The sequence below is a fragment of the Bombina bombina genome, chromosome 5, assembly GCF_027579735.1.
Source record: "Bombina bombina isolate aBomBom1 chromosome 5, aBomBom1.pri, whole genome shotgun sequence".
NCBI lineage: Eukaryota > Metazoa > Chordata > Amphibia > Anura > Bombinatoridae > Bombina > Bombina bombina.
Window position 1 is genome coordinate 227172603 of NC_069503.1, and position 16764 is coordinate 227189366.

The following is a 16764-nucleotide window of genomic DNA, read 5'->3' on the forward strand; positions in this document are numbered from 1 at the left end:
TTTGTAGCGAGACCCAAATATACACACTATGCACACTGGAACATGTTGTCAAACAAGTATAGCATAAATCTATTTGATACATTCACAAAATCCAGTTTGATGCAAAATGACAGTATATCTAGCTATTTTAGAACATTTAGTAGCAATGCAGTTACCAAAGTCAATACTGAATGGCTCGTGAACACATAAGTTCCCTATGAAGCATAAAGGAGAGTCCCACATATAATGTAGCAGATTCACCTCTACTTGAGATTATTAAGGTATATGAGGAACAGACTTATAGAGAAACGATGAACAGAAGCAAAAAGTTACTTACGTGACCTTGTCTGTAAACAGCTTGTGAATAATGCGGCAAGACCGCAGTTGGATATTGCACTTCAGGTCATACATAACTACAAGGTAAGAGCATGCTGTAACCATATGTACAAATCTATCAGATGCATCTGTGGAGCTCCCTCCTCACTGTTTCTTTTTAACGACAGGGGTACACAAACAGGTAAGCTGCCGCCTTTATCCACATCATACAGGTACAGTCCTCATGTATTCAATCTAACTTGTAGCCATCAGTATTTCCACTATAGTGCTCCAGATGCCTACCTGGGTATCTCCTCAGCACAGAATATCATGGGAATGAAGCAAATTTGATAATAGAAGTTAATTGGAAACTTTTTTTTTTAAATTGTATGCTCAGTCTGAATCACACAATTATTTTTTGGGCGGGGGGGGTTCATATCCCTTTAACTATTTTATTAACCCTTTTGCAAGGATTTAAACACAGCAATGCATATTTTCTTAATAACATCCTCTCACAAATTAGAACTTAACAACATTACTTTATTTTACAATTGTGGTATTGTTTAATTATTTTATTCTACATGCTCTATTACTGGAACACATTAGTGAGACATGAACAACTTCCCTTTTTTAGCAATGCTTAGGCAATGGTTGTGAGACCCAGGTCGGCAGCCTTGCCTTCTGACGCAAAGGTTACATGCTCTAATTTGCACATATCTGACCCTAGATAACTGTTTTAACCGTGGCAAAGGCCTTATAGCAGTGGTCGACAAATCTGTTTAAAATTTAGGAGCCAGAAAAAGTTTTAGGAGCAAAACAGTGGTAGTTTTATATAGATATATTGAGAATAACCAAAATAGTTGGGAGCCAGTGGCTCCCTGGCTCCTGTGTTTGTTCAGTTCTGCCTTATAGTATACACTCATAACCAAAAATTATAAAGTTTTTGTTTAAAGTATCAATCAAAAGCTCCACAATGATAAATGGATATTAGCTTTGCTTTCCTTTGGTTCAGTTTTATTTACTCTCATTAATGAAACTATTATTTTTCTGGTTTATTTTTTTTTATAAACATTTTTTTTTCTTGCATTTGATTATACCTCCTTTGTGGGGGCTAAACATATAGTTCTCTATGATATTTTTTAGTCCATGTCATTTTTGCATTAGGATGTCCCTTTAGTTTTTTGTGGGCAATTGTGCATTCAGCGGGTCTCAAGTGTGTTATAGTGACTAGAAATATCTCCCTGGCATAAGAAATCTTCTTACTCGTTTCCTGACTGTTCAGCTTTGGTTGTGAGTGATGTGAAGCAAAACCTTAGCATCAAAGCTGCTCCAACAGACAAGAGGCCCTGTACCAGGGCTGCCCAAAATATGGGGTTTGTGTGGCCTTCATCACCAAAGAGCAGAAAACATCAGTAACCTGTTATGAAAAGCCATTCCAGCTTCTTATTAGGTATTTAAAGTGATTGTAACGTTTTAAGATGTACCACAGCATATATATCAAATCATTCATAAAAACAGGGGCACTTTAAGTCATTACATTTTTGAAGCACGCTTCCTTAGTAAAATATTTACAATTTAGAGATGGTAAACATAGCGCAGGTTCTCTGCCTGCGTCTAATACTTTATTTAGCAGATCGATGAAGGATCCAATTCATCCAATTGTTGCTTGCCCCACTTGGCATCCAGCTCGTGGGGCACGCAACAATTGAATGAAGCCAAATTTGTTTTTGATCTGCTAAATAAAGTATTGGATGCAGGCAGAGGAACTGCACCATGTTTACCATCTTTAAATGGTAAATATTTTATTAAGGAAGCATGCTTAATACATTTCATGACTTAAAGTGCCCCTGTTTTTATGAATGATTTGCTATAAGCTGTATTACATCTTAAAACTTTACAATCACCTTAAGCAGGTTTATTTGCATTGCCTTCTATTAGTAGTGACCAGCCCTCCATTTTTAAAAAGCTCCCTGTATTTATTTACAAGACAGTAGTGGAGAGGCTGATTCACAACAAAGCCATATTGTAGTACCACATGTTGTGGTGTTCAGCACTTTACCTCCCCGTTTTGACTATAGTCTTTGCCACTGATTTGCTAGTGCACATGCACACAGCTGTGTTCCCATGCGTCCTATCACGGACTGGCATTATTTCTGAAATGTACCAGGCTGTAGTCACACTGTTTATTGACAAGATTCCTTCCCTGTATGCACTTAAAGGGAAGTAAACCCCGTTTTTTTCATAATTCAGACAAAGCATGTCAATTTTCCAATGTACTACTATTATATAATTTGTTTTGTTCTCTTGGTATCCTTTGTTAAGGACACATAGGTAGGCTCAGAAGCTGCTGATTGGTGGCTGCACATAAATGCCTCATGTTATTGGCTCACCTAATGCATTCAGCTTGCTCCCAGTAGTGTATTGCTGCTTCAGCAATGAATACCAAGAAAAGGAAACAAATTAGATAAGTAAATTGGAAAGTAGTTTAAAATTCAATGCTATATCTGAGCTGTGAAAGAAAAAATGTTGTTTCATGTCTCTTTAAAGGCCACATGAAGAGGGTTAAGGAGCAGTAGACTGTAATATAACAAGTAGGCTTACTAGCTACTTTGTCAAAGGAGACCTCTTCCAGACCAGAAGAAACATGGCAAGTGGGTAAAAGGTTGTCTTCTGTGTAAGGTTCATCGCACTCCTAGTATTTCTGTTGATTAAATAGATTTTTCTTCTTAAATGGGAAGAGTCCACAGCTGCATTCATTACTTTTGGGAAATACAGAACCTGACCACCAGGAGGAGGCAAAGACACCCCAGTAAAAGGCTTAAATACCTCCCCCCCACTTCCCTCATCCCCCAGTCATTCTTTGCCTTTCATCACAGGAGGTTGGCAGAGAAGTGTCAGAAGTTCAAGATAGTCTCTTATGGAGGGTAGTACTCTTCGCAATGGGACTGGAGTTTTAAGTAGTCCTGTCAGCCTCTCAGTGAGAGCATGGATGAAAGTTATAGTCCGGAGATGCAGTTAGCGTTTTCCTACGAAACCATCCCGACTCATATTAACAGCTCCTTGGTAATCAGCATTGACAAGTTTCGCTGCCTACCTTTATTCACTCAAGTCTATGTCAGAAGCGAGGCTACTATCTGTCACACTTGAAGGGCCGTGTTCCTGTTTCACGGCCTAGATTCTGGTAATATTGTGTCATTTTGTTTCGATATGTGAATGTAATGTCAACGAAACAAGGTAGGGTCCTTAATAAGGAATCATGGGTTAATATCTCCTGAGGGGGGTTATTGAACAGGGAGGACTTTAATCATGTTTGTTATATGGTTCTATCTGCTAATATGTAGCAATACTTAGGCTCACGGCTTTTTCTGAACATAATGGCCTTATCTTAATGATGCAATCTCTCAAGATTGCGCGCCCTTTTTGTGATTGGCACGGTGCACCTTGTGACAGGTGTGGTCACTTCCGTATGCCGACTGTGTGCGACAGAGAGTCTAGCTCGTGGGTTGTCTGGTTCACAGGAGGTGGTGAGTGCCCCAGCCATTGGGGATGTAAAAATGGTGCCAGTTATTTTTTTGTAATCCCAAGATTATGGAGGATTCTGATATCTTGGACACGGATGTCCCCGATACGGAAAATGCGTCTTGTGATGAATATGAAATGGCCCGGGTTATCAATGCCCATCAGTTATGTTCTGATTGCCATTCTAGAGTACTCTCCTCTCCCGACTCAGGGAGCTTAGAGTGCGTTGAGCCATCCGCCTCCGAGATTTCCATGTCCCGTGAGGTGCGTGCCCCAGACCCTTTCTCGGCTATGCAAGCAGGTGTCCCTACTGCCTTTACTCCTTCTCCGGAAGGTGGCTTGTTTCCTCCAGAGGTTACGGCACGGTTCCGCATGGCCATTTCTTTGGCGCTGACTCATTTATATCTCCCAAGTAAAATATTTGTAAGATACTGTCCCTGTTCTGTTAACCAGGGCCCGTCGGGCGTGAGATCGCGTGATTCAGTTTGGCCTCTGAGGCTTCAATGGCCCCAACCTCAGGGTCTTTTATTTATTTTGCCTTCCTTTATTGGCTGGTACGTCTACGTGTTCTTTTAAGGCATGTTTTGGCAATGTTAGAGGATCCCAGTCCTAGTGGGCCGAGGGATCCGAGGCCTTAGATACTGGATGGCAAACTGGATGCAACGTTTGGGGATGAAGCCAATCTCCTTAACGTCTCAGTTTTATTTTTTCTTTGTTTCGGTTCCAGTTCTGAGCTTGGTTGAATGGGGCCTCTAATCGGCTGGTCCCGTTGGCGTTTTCATTAACCTTGGGCGTTCACCCGATGGGTGCTGCCTTCCTTTTATTTTTGATCTGGATGGATGTTTAATTTGTTTTTCTTAAGGGGACAGTCAAGTCCAAAAAAACCTTTTATGATTCAGATAGGGCATGTAATTTTAAAAAACATTCCAATTTACTTTTATCACCAATTTTGCTTTGCTTTCTTGGTATTCTTAGCTGAAAGCTAAACCTAGGAGGTTCATATGCTAATTTCTTAGAACTTGAAGGCTGCCTCTAATCTAAATGCATTCACCAATCACCACTAGAGGGCATTAGTTCATGTGTTTCATATAGATAACATTGAGCTCATGCACGTGAATTTACCATGGAGACAGCTCTGATTGGCTAAACTGCAAGTCTGTCAAAAGAACTGAAATAAGGGGGCAGTCTGCTGAGGCTTAGATACAAGGTAATTACAGAGTTAAAACGTGTATAATAACTGTTGGTTATGCAAAACTGGGGAATTGGTAATAAAGGGATTATCTATTTTTTTTTTTTTTTTTAACAAAAATTCTGGTGTTGACTGTCCCTTTAAGCTCATGTCTGTTAGATTTCCGTTTTTGAGAACGTTCTTCTCTGGAACCGATATTGCGATTTTGTGGTCGCGTGGGCACTTCCACGGAAGTTGCACATTTTTGATTAATAGAATTATGTTTCTTTCATGTAATTGGCAAGAGTCCATGAACCTAAGGGTAAATCTAAAGCTTTTAATCGTTTTCGTTCCTTTCGTCCAAATAAGGAACATAAACCTAATCCTTCCCCCAAGGAATCTGCTTCCAATTGGAAACCTTCTTCAAATTGGAATAAATCCAAGCCATTTAAGAGATCAAAACCAGCCCCCAAGTCCGCATGAAGGTGCGGCCCTTATTCCAGCTCAGCTGGTAGGGGGCAGATTAAAATTTTTCTAAGATGTTTGGATCAATTCGGTCCAAAATCATTGGATTCAGAGTATTGTCTCTCAGGGGTACAGAATAGGATTCAGAGTAAGACCGCCTGTGAGAAGATTTTTTTTCTCTCACGCATTCCCGGTAAACCCAGTAAAGGCTCAGGCTTTTCTGAAGTGTGTTTCAGACCTGGAGTTATCAGGGGTAATCATGCCAGTTCTATTTTAGGAACAGGGTCTGGGGTTTTATTCAAATCTATTCATTGTCCCAAAGAAAGAAAATTAATTCAGGCCAGTTCTGGATCTGAGAATTTTGAATCGTTATGTAAGTGTACCAACATTCAAAATGGTGACTATAAGGACTATTCTGCCTTTTGTTCAGCAAGGGCATTATATGTTACTCTATGCAGTGTTGACCGTTTTCTTCTTGGGTCTGTCCTCCCCTTCTGTGGGAGGACTTTTGATGTCCTCCTCTTTTCTAACGGCGTCTGGTGCTGGGAGGGGACGCTCCTTGGAGCCCGGTACTCCTGAGGGCTGTTGTCGAGTTTTTCGGCACCTCTTCTGTGGTTTTGGTACCACGATGGCTGGGTCAGCTTTACACCTCGAAGCTAGTCATGCGAGTTCCTGTTTAGATGGCTTGGTGTTCTCTTGGAGAGCTCTTTGCTAGCTGCTGGGATAGTTACCCTGTCTCTGCTGTCTATTCTTGTCTAGCCTGCAGTTTTCGACTTGATACGATGCAACAGGGAACTCATGTTTCTCTTACTTGGTGTATTCAGTCCATGGATTCATCCTTACTTGTGGGATATTCTCAATCCCTACAGGAAGTGGCAAAGAGAGCACACAGCAAAGCTGTCCATATAGCTCCCCTCAGGCTCCGCCCCCCCAGTCATTCTCTTTGCCGCTCTAACAAGTAGCATCTCCACGGGAGGGTAAAGAGTATGTGGTGTTAGATTTGTAGTTTTTATTTCTTCAATCAAGAGTTTGTTATATTAAAATAGTGCCGGTTTGTACTATTTACTCTGAGGCAGAAAGTGATGAAGATTTCTGCTGAGAGGAAAAAGATTTTAGCATGTTGTAACTAAAATCCATTGCTGTTCCCACACAGGACTGTTGAGTAGAGGAGAACTTCAGTTGGGGGGAACAGTTTGCAGGCTTATACTGCTTAAGGTATGTGCAGTCATTTTTTCTATCAAGACCTGGTAGTGCTAGAAGACTGACAGATACCCCATGAGGGAAGGTAAGCCATTTTCTGAGACAGTATAGAATGATGGCTTCAGTTAAGGGCTTTAATACTGACAGACACTGTGATGGGCTAAATCGATTACTTTATTAAGGTAATCTTATATTTCTTAAGCGTTTTTAAATGTTGGAAACACTTTTTGGGGATTTTTTACGCCTGGCATTGTATAAGACGGCTAATCTGACTCAGAAAGGCCCCATAACTCTGGATAAGGAAGGAGGGGGCCTCATTTTCGCGCCTCAATTGCGCAGTTAATTTGCAACACCGCTCCACGCAGCTTCATGTGCAGAGCCTTTAGAGTACAGGAGGACTTCAGGGAGGCTTATTTTACACCTGCAGATAACCCTAAAGGAAGGTAAAGCCACAGCAAAGACTGTGGCATAGTACTGTAGTGGGTTAAACTGGGTATTTACTTCATTTTGCTCCGGTTTGGGCATTAAGGGGTTAAACGATTTCAAAACTTGTGTGCAATCATTTCAAGGCATTAGGATCATGTGGTGAAAATTTCATTACGATCAGATGTTTTTTGATGATTTGGAAAAAAGTGTATGCCTTTTTATTATTTAAAGAGACAGTAACGTTTTTTCAAAAAGTATTTTTTTCAATATTTTATTGTTGTCTGAGTCTGTCAAACATGTCTGAGCCTTCAGATAGACCTTGTTCTATATGTTCAAAAGCCATGGCAGTACCCCCATTACATTTATGTTTAAAGTGTGCAAAAACATCTAAGCATTTTAAAGATCATCCAGTGACAATTAAAAATGCTGCCCAAGATGATTCCTTAACAGAGGGTAATGAGGATAGTCCTTCTTCCTCCCCCCACGTGTCTACACCAGTTACGCCCGCGCAAGCGATGCCTAGTACCTCTAGCGCATTGGCCCCTATTACTTTACAGCAATTAGCAGCAGTAATGGATAATTCACTTGCAGCATTTTTATCCAAAGTGCCAGTTTTTCCAAGAAAGCGCAATAGCTCAGTTTTAAATACAGAGGATGAGCAATCTGAAACTTTGGATAATTTATCTTTAGTGCCCTCACAAAACTCAGAGATAGGAGTGAGAGAAGGGCTGTCTGAGGGAGAAATTTCTGACACAGGAAAAATTTCTCAGCAGGCAGAGTCAGATTCCTTAGCGTTTAAGTTTAAGCTGGAACACCTCCGCGTCCTGCTTAAGGAGGTTTTAGCTACGCTGGATGATTGTGACCCCATGGTGGTCCCTGAAAAATTGTGTAAAATGGACAGATATTTAGAGGTCCCTGTATACACTGAGGCATTTCCGATCCCAAAGAGGGTGGCGAATATTGTGACTAAGGAGTGGGAGAGACCAGGTGTACCCTTTGTTCCCCCACCTATCTTTAAGAAAATGTTCCCCATAATCGACCCTAGGCGGGACGCGTGGCAGACGGTCCCTAAGGTAGAGGGGGCTGTTTCAACACTGGCTAAGCGTACAACTATACCAATAGAGGACAGTTGTGCTTTCAAAGATCCTATGGATAAAAAATTGGAAGGATTGCTGAAGAAAATTTTTGTTCAGCAAGGTTTTCTGCTTCAACCTATTGCCTGCATTATCCCGGTAACTACTGCAGCGGCTTTTTGGTTTGAGGCCCTGGAGGAGTCGCTCCAGAGGGAGACTTCTTATGATGAGGTTATGGATAGAATTCACGCTTTAAAGCTGGCTAATTCCTTTATCACTGATGCCGCTCTCCAATTGGCTAAACTAGCAGCGAAAAAATCAGGTTTTGCCGTCATGGCGCAAAGAGCGCTTTGGCTCAAATCATGGTCGGCGGATGTGTCGTCCAAGACAAAATTGTTAAATATTCCCTTCAAGGGGAAAACCCTTTTCGGCCCAGAGCTGAAAGAAATTATTTCTGATGCAAGGGCCATGCCCTTCCTCAAGATAGGCCGTTTAAGGCCAAAAACAAGGCTAATTTTCGCTCCTTTCGCTACTTCAGGAGCGGACCTACTGCAACCTCTGCTGCTGCAAAGCAAGATAACGCTTCCCAGCCCAAAGCAACCTGGAAATCCTTGCAGGGCTGGAATAAGGGTAAACAGGCCAAGAAGCCTGCTCCTGCTACCAAGACAGCATGAAGGGGTAGCCCCCGATCCGGGATCGGATCTGGTAGGGGGCAGACTCTCTCTCTCTTTGCTCAGGCTTGGGCAAGAGACGTTCTGGATCCCTGGGCTTTAGAAATAGTTGCTCAGGGGTATCTTCTAGAATTCAAGGACTCTCCCCCAAGGGGAAGGTTCCACATTTCTCGTTTGTCTTCAGACAAAACAAAGAAACAGGCGTTCTTACGCTGTGTAGAAGATCTACTAAAAATGGGAGTGATACACCCAGTTCCAATTGCAGAACAAGGGACTGGGCTTTTACTCAAACCTGTTCGTAGTTCCCAAAAAGGAAGGAACTTTCAGGCCTATCCTGGATCTAAAAATTCTAAACAAATTCCTCAGAGTTCCGTCTTTCAAGATGGAAACCATTCGGACAATTTTGCCGATGATCCAGGAAGGTCAATATATGACTACCGTGGATCTAAAGGATGCGTACCTACATATACCTATCCACAAAGATCACCATCAGTTCCTAAGGTTCGCCTTTATGGACACACATTACCAGTTCGTGGTCCTTCCTTTCGGGTTGGCCACCGCTCCCAGAATTTTCACAAAGGTGCTAGGGTCCCTTCTAGCGGTACTAAGACCGCGGGGCATTGCAGTAGCACCTTACCTAGACGACATTTTAATACAGGCGTCGTCCTTTCACAGAGCCAAGGCTTATACAGACATCGTTCTGACCTTTCTAAGGTCTCACGGGTGGAAGGTGAACGTAGAAAAGAGTTCTCTGTCCCCGCTCACAAGGGTTCCCTTTCTGGGAACATTAATAGACTCGGTAGATATGAAAATCTTTCTGACAGAGGTCAGGAAGGCAAAACTGTTGAATACTTGCCGAGTTCTTCATTCCATTCCTCGGCCTTCCGTGGCTCAGTGCATGGAAGTAATTGGTTTAATGGTTGCGGCAATGGACTTTCGCCCGAATCCATCTCAGACCACTGCAACTGTGCATGCTCAAACAGTGGAATGGAGATTACGCAGATTTATCTCCTCAAATTCAAATGGACCAAACAACCAGAGACTCTCTTCTTTGGTGGTTGTCTCAAGATCACCTGTCTCAGGGAATGAGTTTCCGTAGACCGGAGTGGATCATTGTCACGACCGATGCCAGTCTGGTAGGCTGGGGTGCGGTCTGGAACTCCCTGAAGGCTCAGGGACTATGGTCTCGGGAAGAATCTCTTCTCCCGATAAACATTTTGGAGCTGAGAGCGATATTCAATACGCTCCAGGCGTGGCCTCAACTAGCAGAGGCCAAATTCATCAGATTTCAGTCGGACAACATCACGACTGTAGCGTACATCAATCATCAGGGGGGAACAAAGAGTTCCCTAGTGATGAAGGAAGTATCCAAGATTATCAAATGGGCGGAGGATCACTCCTGCCATCTATCTGCAATTCACATCCCAGGAGTAGACAACTGGGAGGCGGATTTTCTAAGTCGTCAGACTTTCCATCCGGGGGAGTGGGAACTCCACCCGGAGGTTTTTGCTCAACTAACTCAGCTTTGGGGCATTCCAGAGTTGGATCTGATGGCGTCCCGTCAGAACACCAAACTTCCCCTTTACGGATCCAGATCCAGGGATCCCAAGGCGGCATTGATAGATGCATTAATAGCGCCTTGGTCATTCAGTCTAGCTTATGTCTTTCCACCGTTTCCTCTTCTCCCTCGGCTAATAGCCAGAATCAAACAGGAGAAGGCTTCGGTAATTCTGATAGCGCATGCGTGGCCACGCAGGACTTAGTATGCAGACCTAGTGGGCATGTCATCGGCCCCACCATGGAAACTGCCATCGAGACAGGATCTTCTAATCCAAGGTCCTTTCAAGCATCCAAATCTAGCTTCTCTGCAACTGACTGCTTGGAGATTGAACGCTTAATCCTAGCTAAGCGGGGTTTCTCTGAATCAGTTATAGATACTCTGATACAGGCCAGAAAGCCTGTCACCAGGAAAGTTTACCATAAGATATGGCGGAAATATCTTTGTTGGTGTGAATCCAAGGGTTACTCGTGGAGTAAAGTTAGGATTCCAAGGATATTGTCTTTTCTCCAAGAAGGTTTGGAGAAAGGTCTGTCAGCTAGTTTCTTAAAGGGACAGATATCTGCTCTGTCTATTCTGTTACACAAGCGTTTAGCAGCTGTACCAGACGTTCAGGCGTTTGCACAGGCCTTAGTTAGAATCAAGCCTGTCTATAGACCTGTGTCTCCTCCATGGAGTCTAAATTTAGTTCTTTCAGTTCTTCAAGGGGTTCCGTTTGAACCTTTGCATTCCATAGATATCAAGTTATTATCTTGGAAAGTTTTGTTTTTAGTAGCTATTTCTTTTGCTCGAAGAGTTTCAGAACTATCTGCTTTACAGTGTAATTCACCCTATCTGGTGTTCCATGCAGATAAGGTTGTTTTGCGTACTAAACCTGGTTTCCTTCCAAAGGTGGTTTCTAATAAGAATATTAACCAGGAAATCATTGTTCCTTCTCTGTGTCCTAATCCAGTTTTTAAGACGGAACGACTGTTAAACAATCTGGATGTGGTTCGTGCTTTAAAGTTCTATTTAAAAGCAACTAAAGATTTCAGACAAACATCATCCTTGTTTGTTGTGTATTTTGGTAAGAGGAGAGGTCAGAAAGCGACTGCTACCTCTCTTTCATTCTGGCTGAAAAGCATCATCCGATTGGCTTATGAGACTGCTGGTAAGCAGCCTCCTGAACGAATTACAGCTCATTCCACCAGAGCTGTGGCTTCCACATGGGCTTTCAAGAATGAGGCTTCTGTTGAACAGATTTGTAAGGCAGCGACTTGGTCTTCACTGCATACATTTGCCAAATTTTACAAATTCGATACTTTTGCTTCTTCGGAGGCTATTTTTGGGAGAAAGGTTTTGCAAGCAGTGGTGCCTTCTGTTTAGGTTACCTGACTTGTTCCCTCCCTTCATCCGTGTCCTATTGCTTTGATATTGGTATCCCACAAGTAAGGATGAATCTGTGGACTGAATACACCTGTAAGAGAAAGTAATTTATCAGGTAAGCATAAATTCTGTTTTTTCTGTAGCACCTTATGGTATGGTGCTGTATCAGGGATGTGAGGGTGATCCTCAGGTCTTTTTTGGGACGTGTTTTCCTGGGAATGGACTTCTTTCAGGTCCTTATGTTTTTAGGGAGTTTGTCTCCCTGGGCGCTACTATCGTGATAACCTTGGGTTGTTCTAGGTTTGTTGAGCCATGTGAAACGGTCCCTTTGGATTCTCTGAGGATCTGTTCTCCCTATCGGAGGCAGGTAGAGGTCCTTGTCTTTTTGGCTGAGTGTTCTTCATGGCAGTCGAGAGCCGCGGGGCTGGCTCCTCAGAGGCTGTTTGTGCTCGGCAGACTCTGGGGCTGAGTGGTCTCTAGCTCGGCTTTGCTGGTTGTGTAACTGATGTGCAGTTACCTGGGCTTCGGGTTTTTACCTGTCGTTTATTATTTTTTCAGGGTGTCGGGTAATTTCAGGCTGGGGTGCCTTTCGAAGGGGCCGCCTTTTTTGTACCCACCCTTTGTTTGCATTCAGTGTCCTCTAGCTTGGGTATTGTTTTCCCAAAAGTAATGAATTCAGCTGTGGACTCTTCCCGTTTAAGAAGAAAAACATAAATTATGCTTACCTGATGATAATTTTCTTTTCTTCTGAAAGGAAGAGTCCACAGCTCCCGCCTGCGTTTTGTCTGAGGCAGCAGTAATTTTTTGTTCTTCTGGTACCTTTTTCACCCTGATATTTCTCCTACTGTTCCTTGTTCCCTTGGCAGAATGACTGGGGGATGAGGGAAGTGGGGGAGGTATTTAAGCTTTTGGCTGGGTTGTCTTTGCCTCCTCCTGGTGGCGAGGTTCTGTATTTCCCAAAAGTAATGAATGCAGCTGTGGACTCTTCCCGTCAGAAGAAAAGAAAATTATCAGGTAAGCATAATTTATGTTTTTAGACTATGCATACACTGAATCCTTGGTTTGGCAGCAGCAATACCCTTGCTAGTGTTTAATGCTATATTTGTGCTTGCGTCTGTGTGCTCATGAAACATTAGCAGAGTGTCTATGGCCGTTTCAAGCATTTTCTTAAATGACTGATAGGCATCTGAGATAATTATGCAGATGAGAGAAAGTTTAAACACATAATTATGGTCCATAATGCTTTTCATTCTTTGCTTTAGAATGCTGCTTTAAATATTTTTAAATTTAGCATAATGTTGGCCATAACATTGGATTTTTTATTCATGCATATACTTTCATGCATTTATTGAACATAAGACGTAGAAATGGATTAAAATTTTGCAGATTTTAGCTATAATTTGCACTCAGAATAGATAGTTTTTTTTATATACAAGCCTGTTTGTCTTTTGTTCTAAACAGGGTGACTTGTAAACTAATGGTAATATGTGTTTTGTACATCATTTCTGCTCCCTTTGAGAATATTTTAATACTAAAAAGCCTGTGTGTTCTACTCTTTGTATTTCTAGTGGATGAAACATATAGATGAACAAGGTAGACCATACTACTACAATGCAGATGGATCACGTTCAGAGTGGGAATTGCCAAAAGTAAGGTTTATTCTTTTTAGCTTAAGCAATGTTATTATTGGATTGAAGGAAGAAGAAAATATATAGTTTTGGTTGGGTCAAAAAAGATACTTGTTAGACATTTTATCTGTCCATTTATACAATGGGCTACTGTAGACTGAAGTTATTAACTTTTTTTTGTATGATGAGGTTACCAATAAAGGGCCAGATTACAAGTGGAGTGCTAATTTATTGCTCGCTCGCAAATGGGAAAATCACCCGTTTGCAGGCGTGCGATAAACAACCAGCTTTTACAAGTGGCTGTTTTTTGCTACTGCGAGCCTGTGGTAGCAATTAGGCCTCCGAAAATTAACCAGAGGTCAGACCTCTGGTTAATTTTCAAAATAACCCACAATTGCCGCCAAAATAAAGAATATTTTATTTTTTTAATTAAAAAAAAAAAAAAAATGTAAAAAGCTGTTTTTAGGGGTTAAAGTTGGCAGGTGTGGGGTGTTAGAAAACAAACGGCACTGAAAAGTTCTAGGGGAACTGTGTGTTCCCTGTAAATATATACAGTATCTATATGCTTATATACATATATATTTGTGTTAATATGTGTATGTACACATACAAACACAAAAATTATATATATATATATATATATATATATATATATATATATATATATATATATATATATATATATATAAAACCATATAAATATTTATTTATTTAAAATTGCTGCCCATCGTTGCGCAACTTAAACCCTTCGCTGTGCTATTTCTCATGCTGTGTCTTACGTCATGAGAACGAGAACATTGGAGCCTATAGAAGCGTGCTCTATTAAATGCTGGGCTTCCATGCAATGCAAACGCAAGGTCCCACTTAATAATGTGCACTGGTGGAGCACAAATATCACCCATGCGAAAGTGCAATTTTGGGCTCCACTGTAATCTGGCCCAATATGTAATATTAACAAGAATAATATTTTATTTTTGTAGTATAAATGCTCTTTATTTCTTTCATGTAATTGGCAAGAGTCCATGAGCTAGTGACGTATGGGATATACAATCCTACCAGGAGGGGCAAAGTTTCACAAAACTCAAAATGCCTATAAATACACCCCTCACCACACCCACAATTCAGTTTTACAAACTTTGCCTCCTATTTAGGTGGTTAAGCAAGTTTGTGCTTAGATTCTACGTTGATATGCGCTTCTCAGCATTTTGAAGCCCGATTTCTCTCAGAGTACAGCGAATTTCAGGGTTGTGAAGGGAGTATCGCCTATTGCATGCAATGGTTTTCCTCACGGGAAATCTATTTCATATGTTCTCTGTTATCGGTTGTATAGATTCATCTCCTACCTCCCTTATTCAGATTGACGATATACTCTCATATTCCATTACCTCTACTGATAACTGTTTCAGTACTGGTTTGGCTATCTGCTATATGTGGATAGGTGTCTTTCGGTAAGTATGTTTTCATTACTTAAGACACTCTTATCTATGGTTTGGCACTTTATGTATTAATATAAAGTTCTAAATATATGTATTGTATTTATATTTGCCATGAGTCAGGTTTATGTATATTTCCTTTTGCAGACTATCAGTTTCATATTTCAGAAAATATTTTTCTTACCTGGGGTATAGTCTTTTTTTTTCAATAGACTGTTTTTTTCAATAAAATTTGCGGGCAAAATTAGGCTCACAAGGGTGCAAAATGCCAATGTTGATTGCGTCATTCTTGGCGCAAGAATTTTTTGGCGCAAAGGTAAATCCGATGACGCAATTTAGTAATTTCCAGTGTCTTAGTTGATGCCGAGTACAGGTTGCGTCTTCAATGACGCGAGTGTGTCATTTCCGGATGCCAAAAAAATTTCAGTTTAAGTTGTGTGTCATACTTGGCACCAAATAATTTCATTATTTAAAACCCCATTTCTATATGCTTCTTGCCTTCTCCTCTATATCAGAGGGCTATGCTGTCTGCATTTTTTTTCCCTTTCCTGAAACTGCCATATAAGGAAATTGATAATTTTGCTTTATATGTTGTTTTTTCTCTCACATTTGCAAGATGTCACAATCTGATCCTGTCTCAGAAACCACTGTTGTAACCCTGCTTCCCGATAAGTCATACCAAAGCTAAGTGCATTTGTTATAAATTTGTGGAGATTAGATCTCCAGCTGTGGTATGTAATAGTTGTCATGATAAACCTTTACATGCAGAGAATGTGTCCATCAGTAATAGTACATTGCCTGTTGTTCCTTCAACATCTAATGTACGTGATATACCTGTGAATGTAAAAGATTTTGTTGCTGATGCAATTCAGAAGGCTTTGTCTGCCATCCCGCCTTCTAACAAACGTAAAAGGTCTTTTAAAACTTCTTATAAAGTTGATGAAATTTCAAATGACTGACAACATACTGAATTATCCTTGAGGATCTATCTGATTCAGAAGATCCTTCCTCAGATATTGACACTGACAAATCTACTTATTTATTTAAAATGGAGTATATTTGTTCCTTGTTAAAAGAGGTGTTGTTTACATTGGATATTGAGGAAACTAGTCCTCTTGATATTAAAACAAGTAAACGTTTAAATTCTGTTTATAAACCTCCCGTGGTTACTCCAGAGGTTTTTCCAATTCCTGATGCTATTTCTGATATGATTTCTAAGGAATGGAATAGGCCTGGTACTTCTTTTATTCATTCTTCAAGGTTTAAAAAATTGTATCCTTTGCCAGCAGTTAGATTAGAGTTTTGGGAAACGTACTACTATTCCTATGGAAGATAGTACTTCTTTTAAAGATCCTTTAGATAGGAAACTTGAATCTTATCTAAGGAAAGCTTATTTATATTCTGGCCATCTTCTCAGGCCTGCCATTTCTATAGCTGATGTTGCAGCTGCATAAACTTTTTGGTTGGAAAGTTAAGCGCCACAGGAAATGGATCCTGGTTTGTCTAGCATTGTTTGTTTGCTTCAACATGCTAATCATTTTATCTGTGATGCCATTTTTGATATCATCAAAATTTATGTTAAATCTATGTCTGTAGCTATTTTAGCTAGAAGAGCTTTGTGGCTCAAATAGTGGAATGTTGACATGGTATCTTAAGTCTAAATTACCATCTCTTTCTTTCCAAGGTAATAAATTATTTAGTTCTCAGTTGGATTCGATTATTTCAACTGTCACTGGAGGGAAGGGAGTTTTTTTGCCTCAGGATATAAGACCTAAGGGTAAATCTAAAGCTTCAAAACGTTTTCGTTCCTTTCGACAAAATAAGGAACAGAAACCTAATCCTTCCCCCAAAGAATCTGGATCCAATTGGAAACCTTCAAGTTGGAATAAATCCAAACCGTTTAAGAAACCAAAGCCAGCCCCCAAGTCCGCATGAAGGTGCGGCCCTCATTCCAGCTCAGCTGG

The 16764-nt window shown here is 40.9% G+C and overlaps 1 protein-coding gene across 6 annotated transcripts in view; it reads left to right on the forward strand.

Moving 5' to 3' along the window:
- Positions 1-16764, forward strand: part of ARHGAP12 (Rho GTPase activating protein 12) — a 172375-nt gene that overhangs the window by 76297 nt on the left and 79314 nt on the right. For 5 of the 6 annotated variants that reach the window (XM_053713862.1, XM_053713863.1, XM_053713861.1 and 2 more), the window contains one exon: positions 13308-13388. The exons of the other annotated variant lie outside the window; for it this stretch is intronic. In XM_053713862.1, coding sequence (XP_053569837.1) covers positions 13308-13388 — 81 coding nt within the window. The remainder of the gene's footprint in view (positions 1-13307; positions 13389-16764) is intronic. 6 annotated transcript variants of the gene reach the window in all.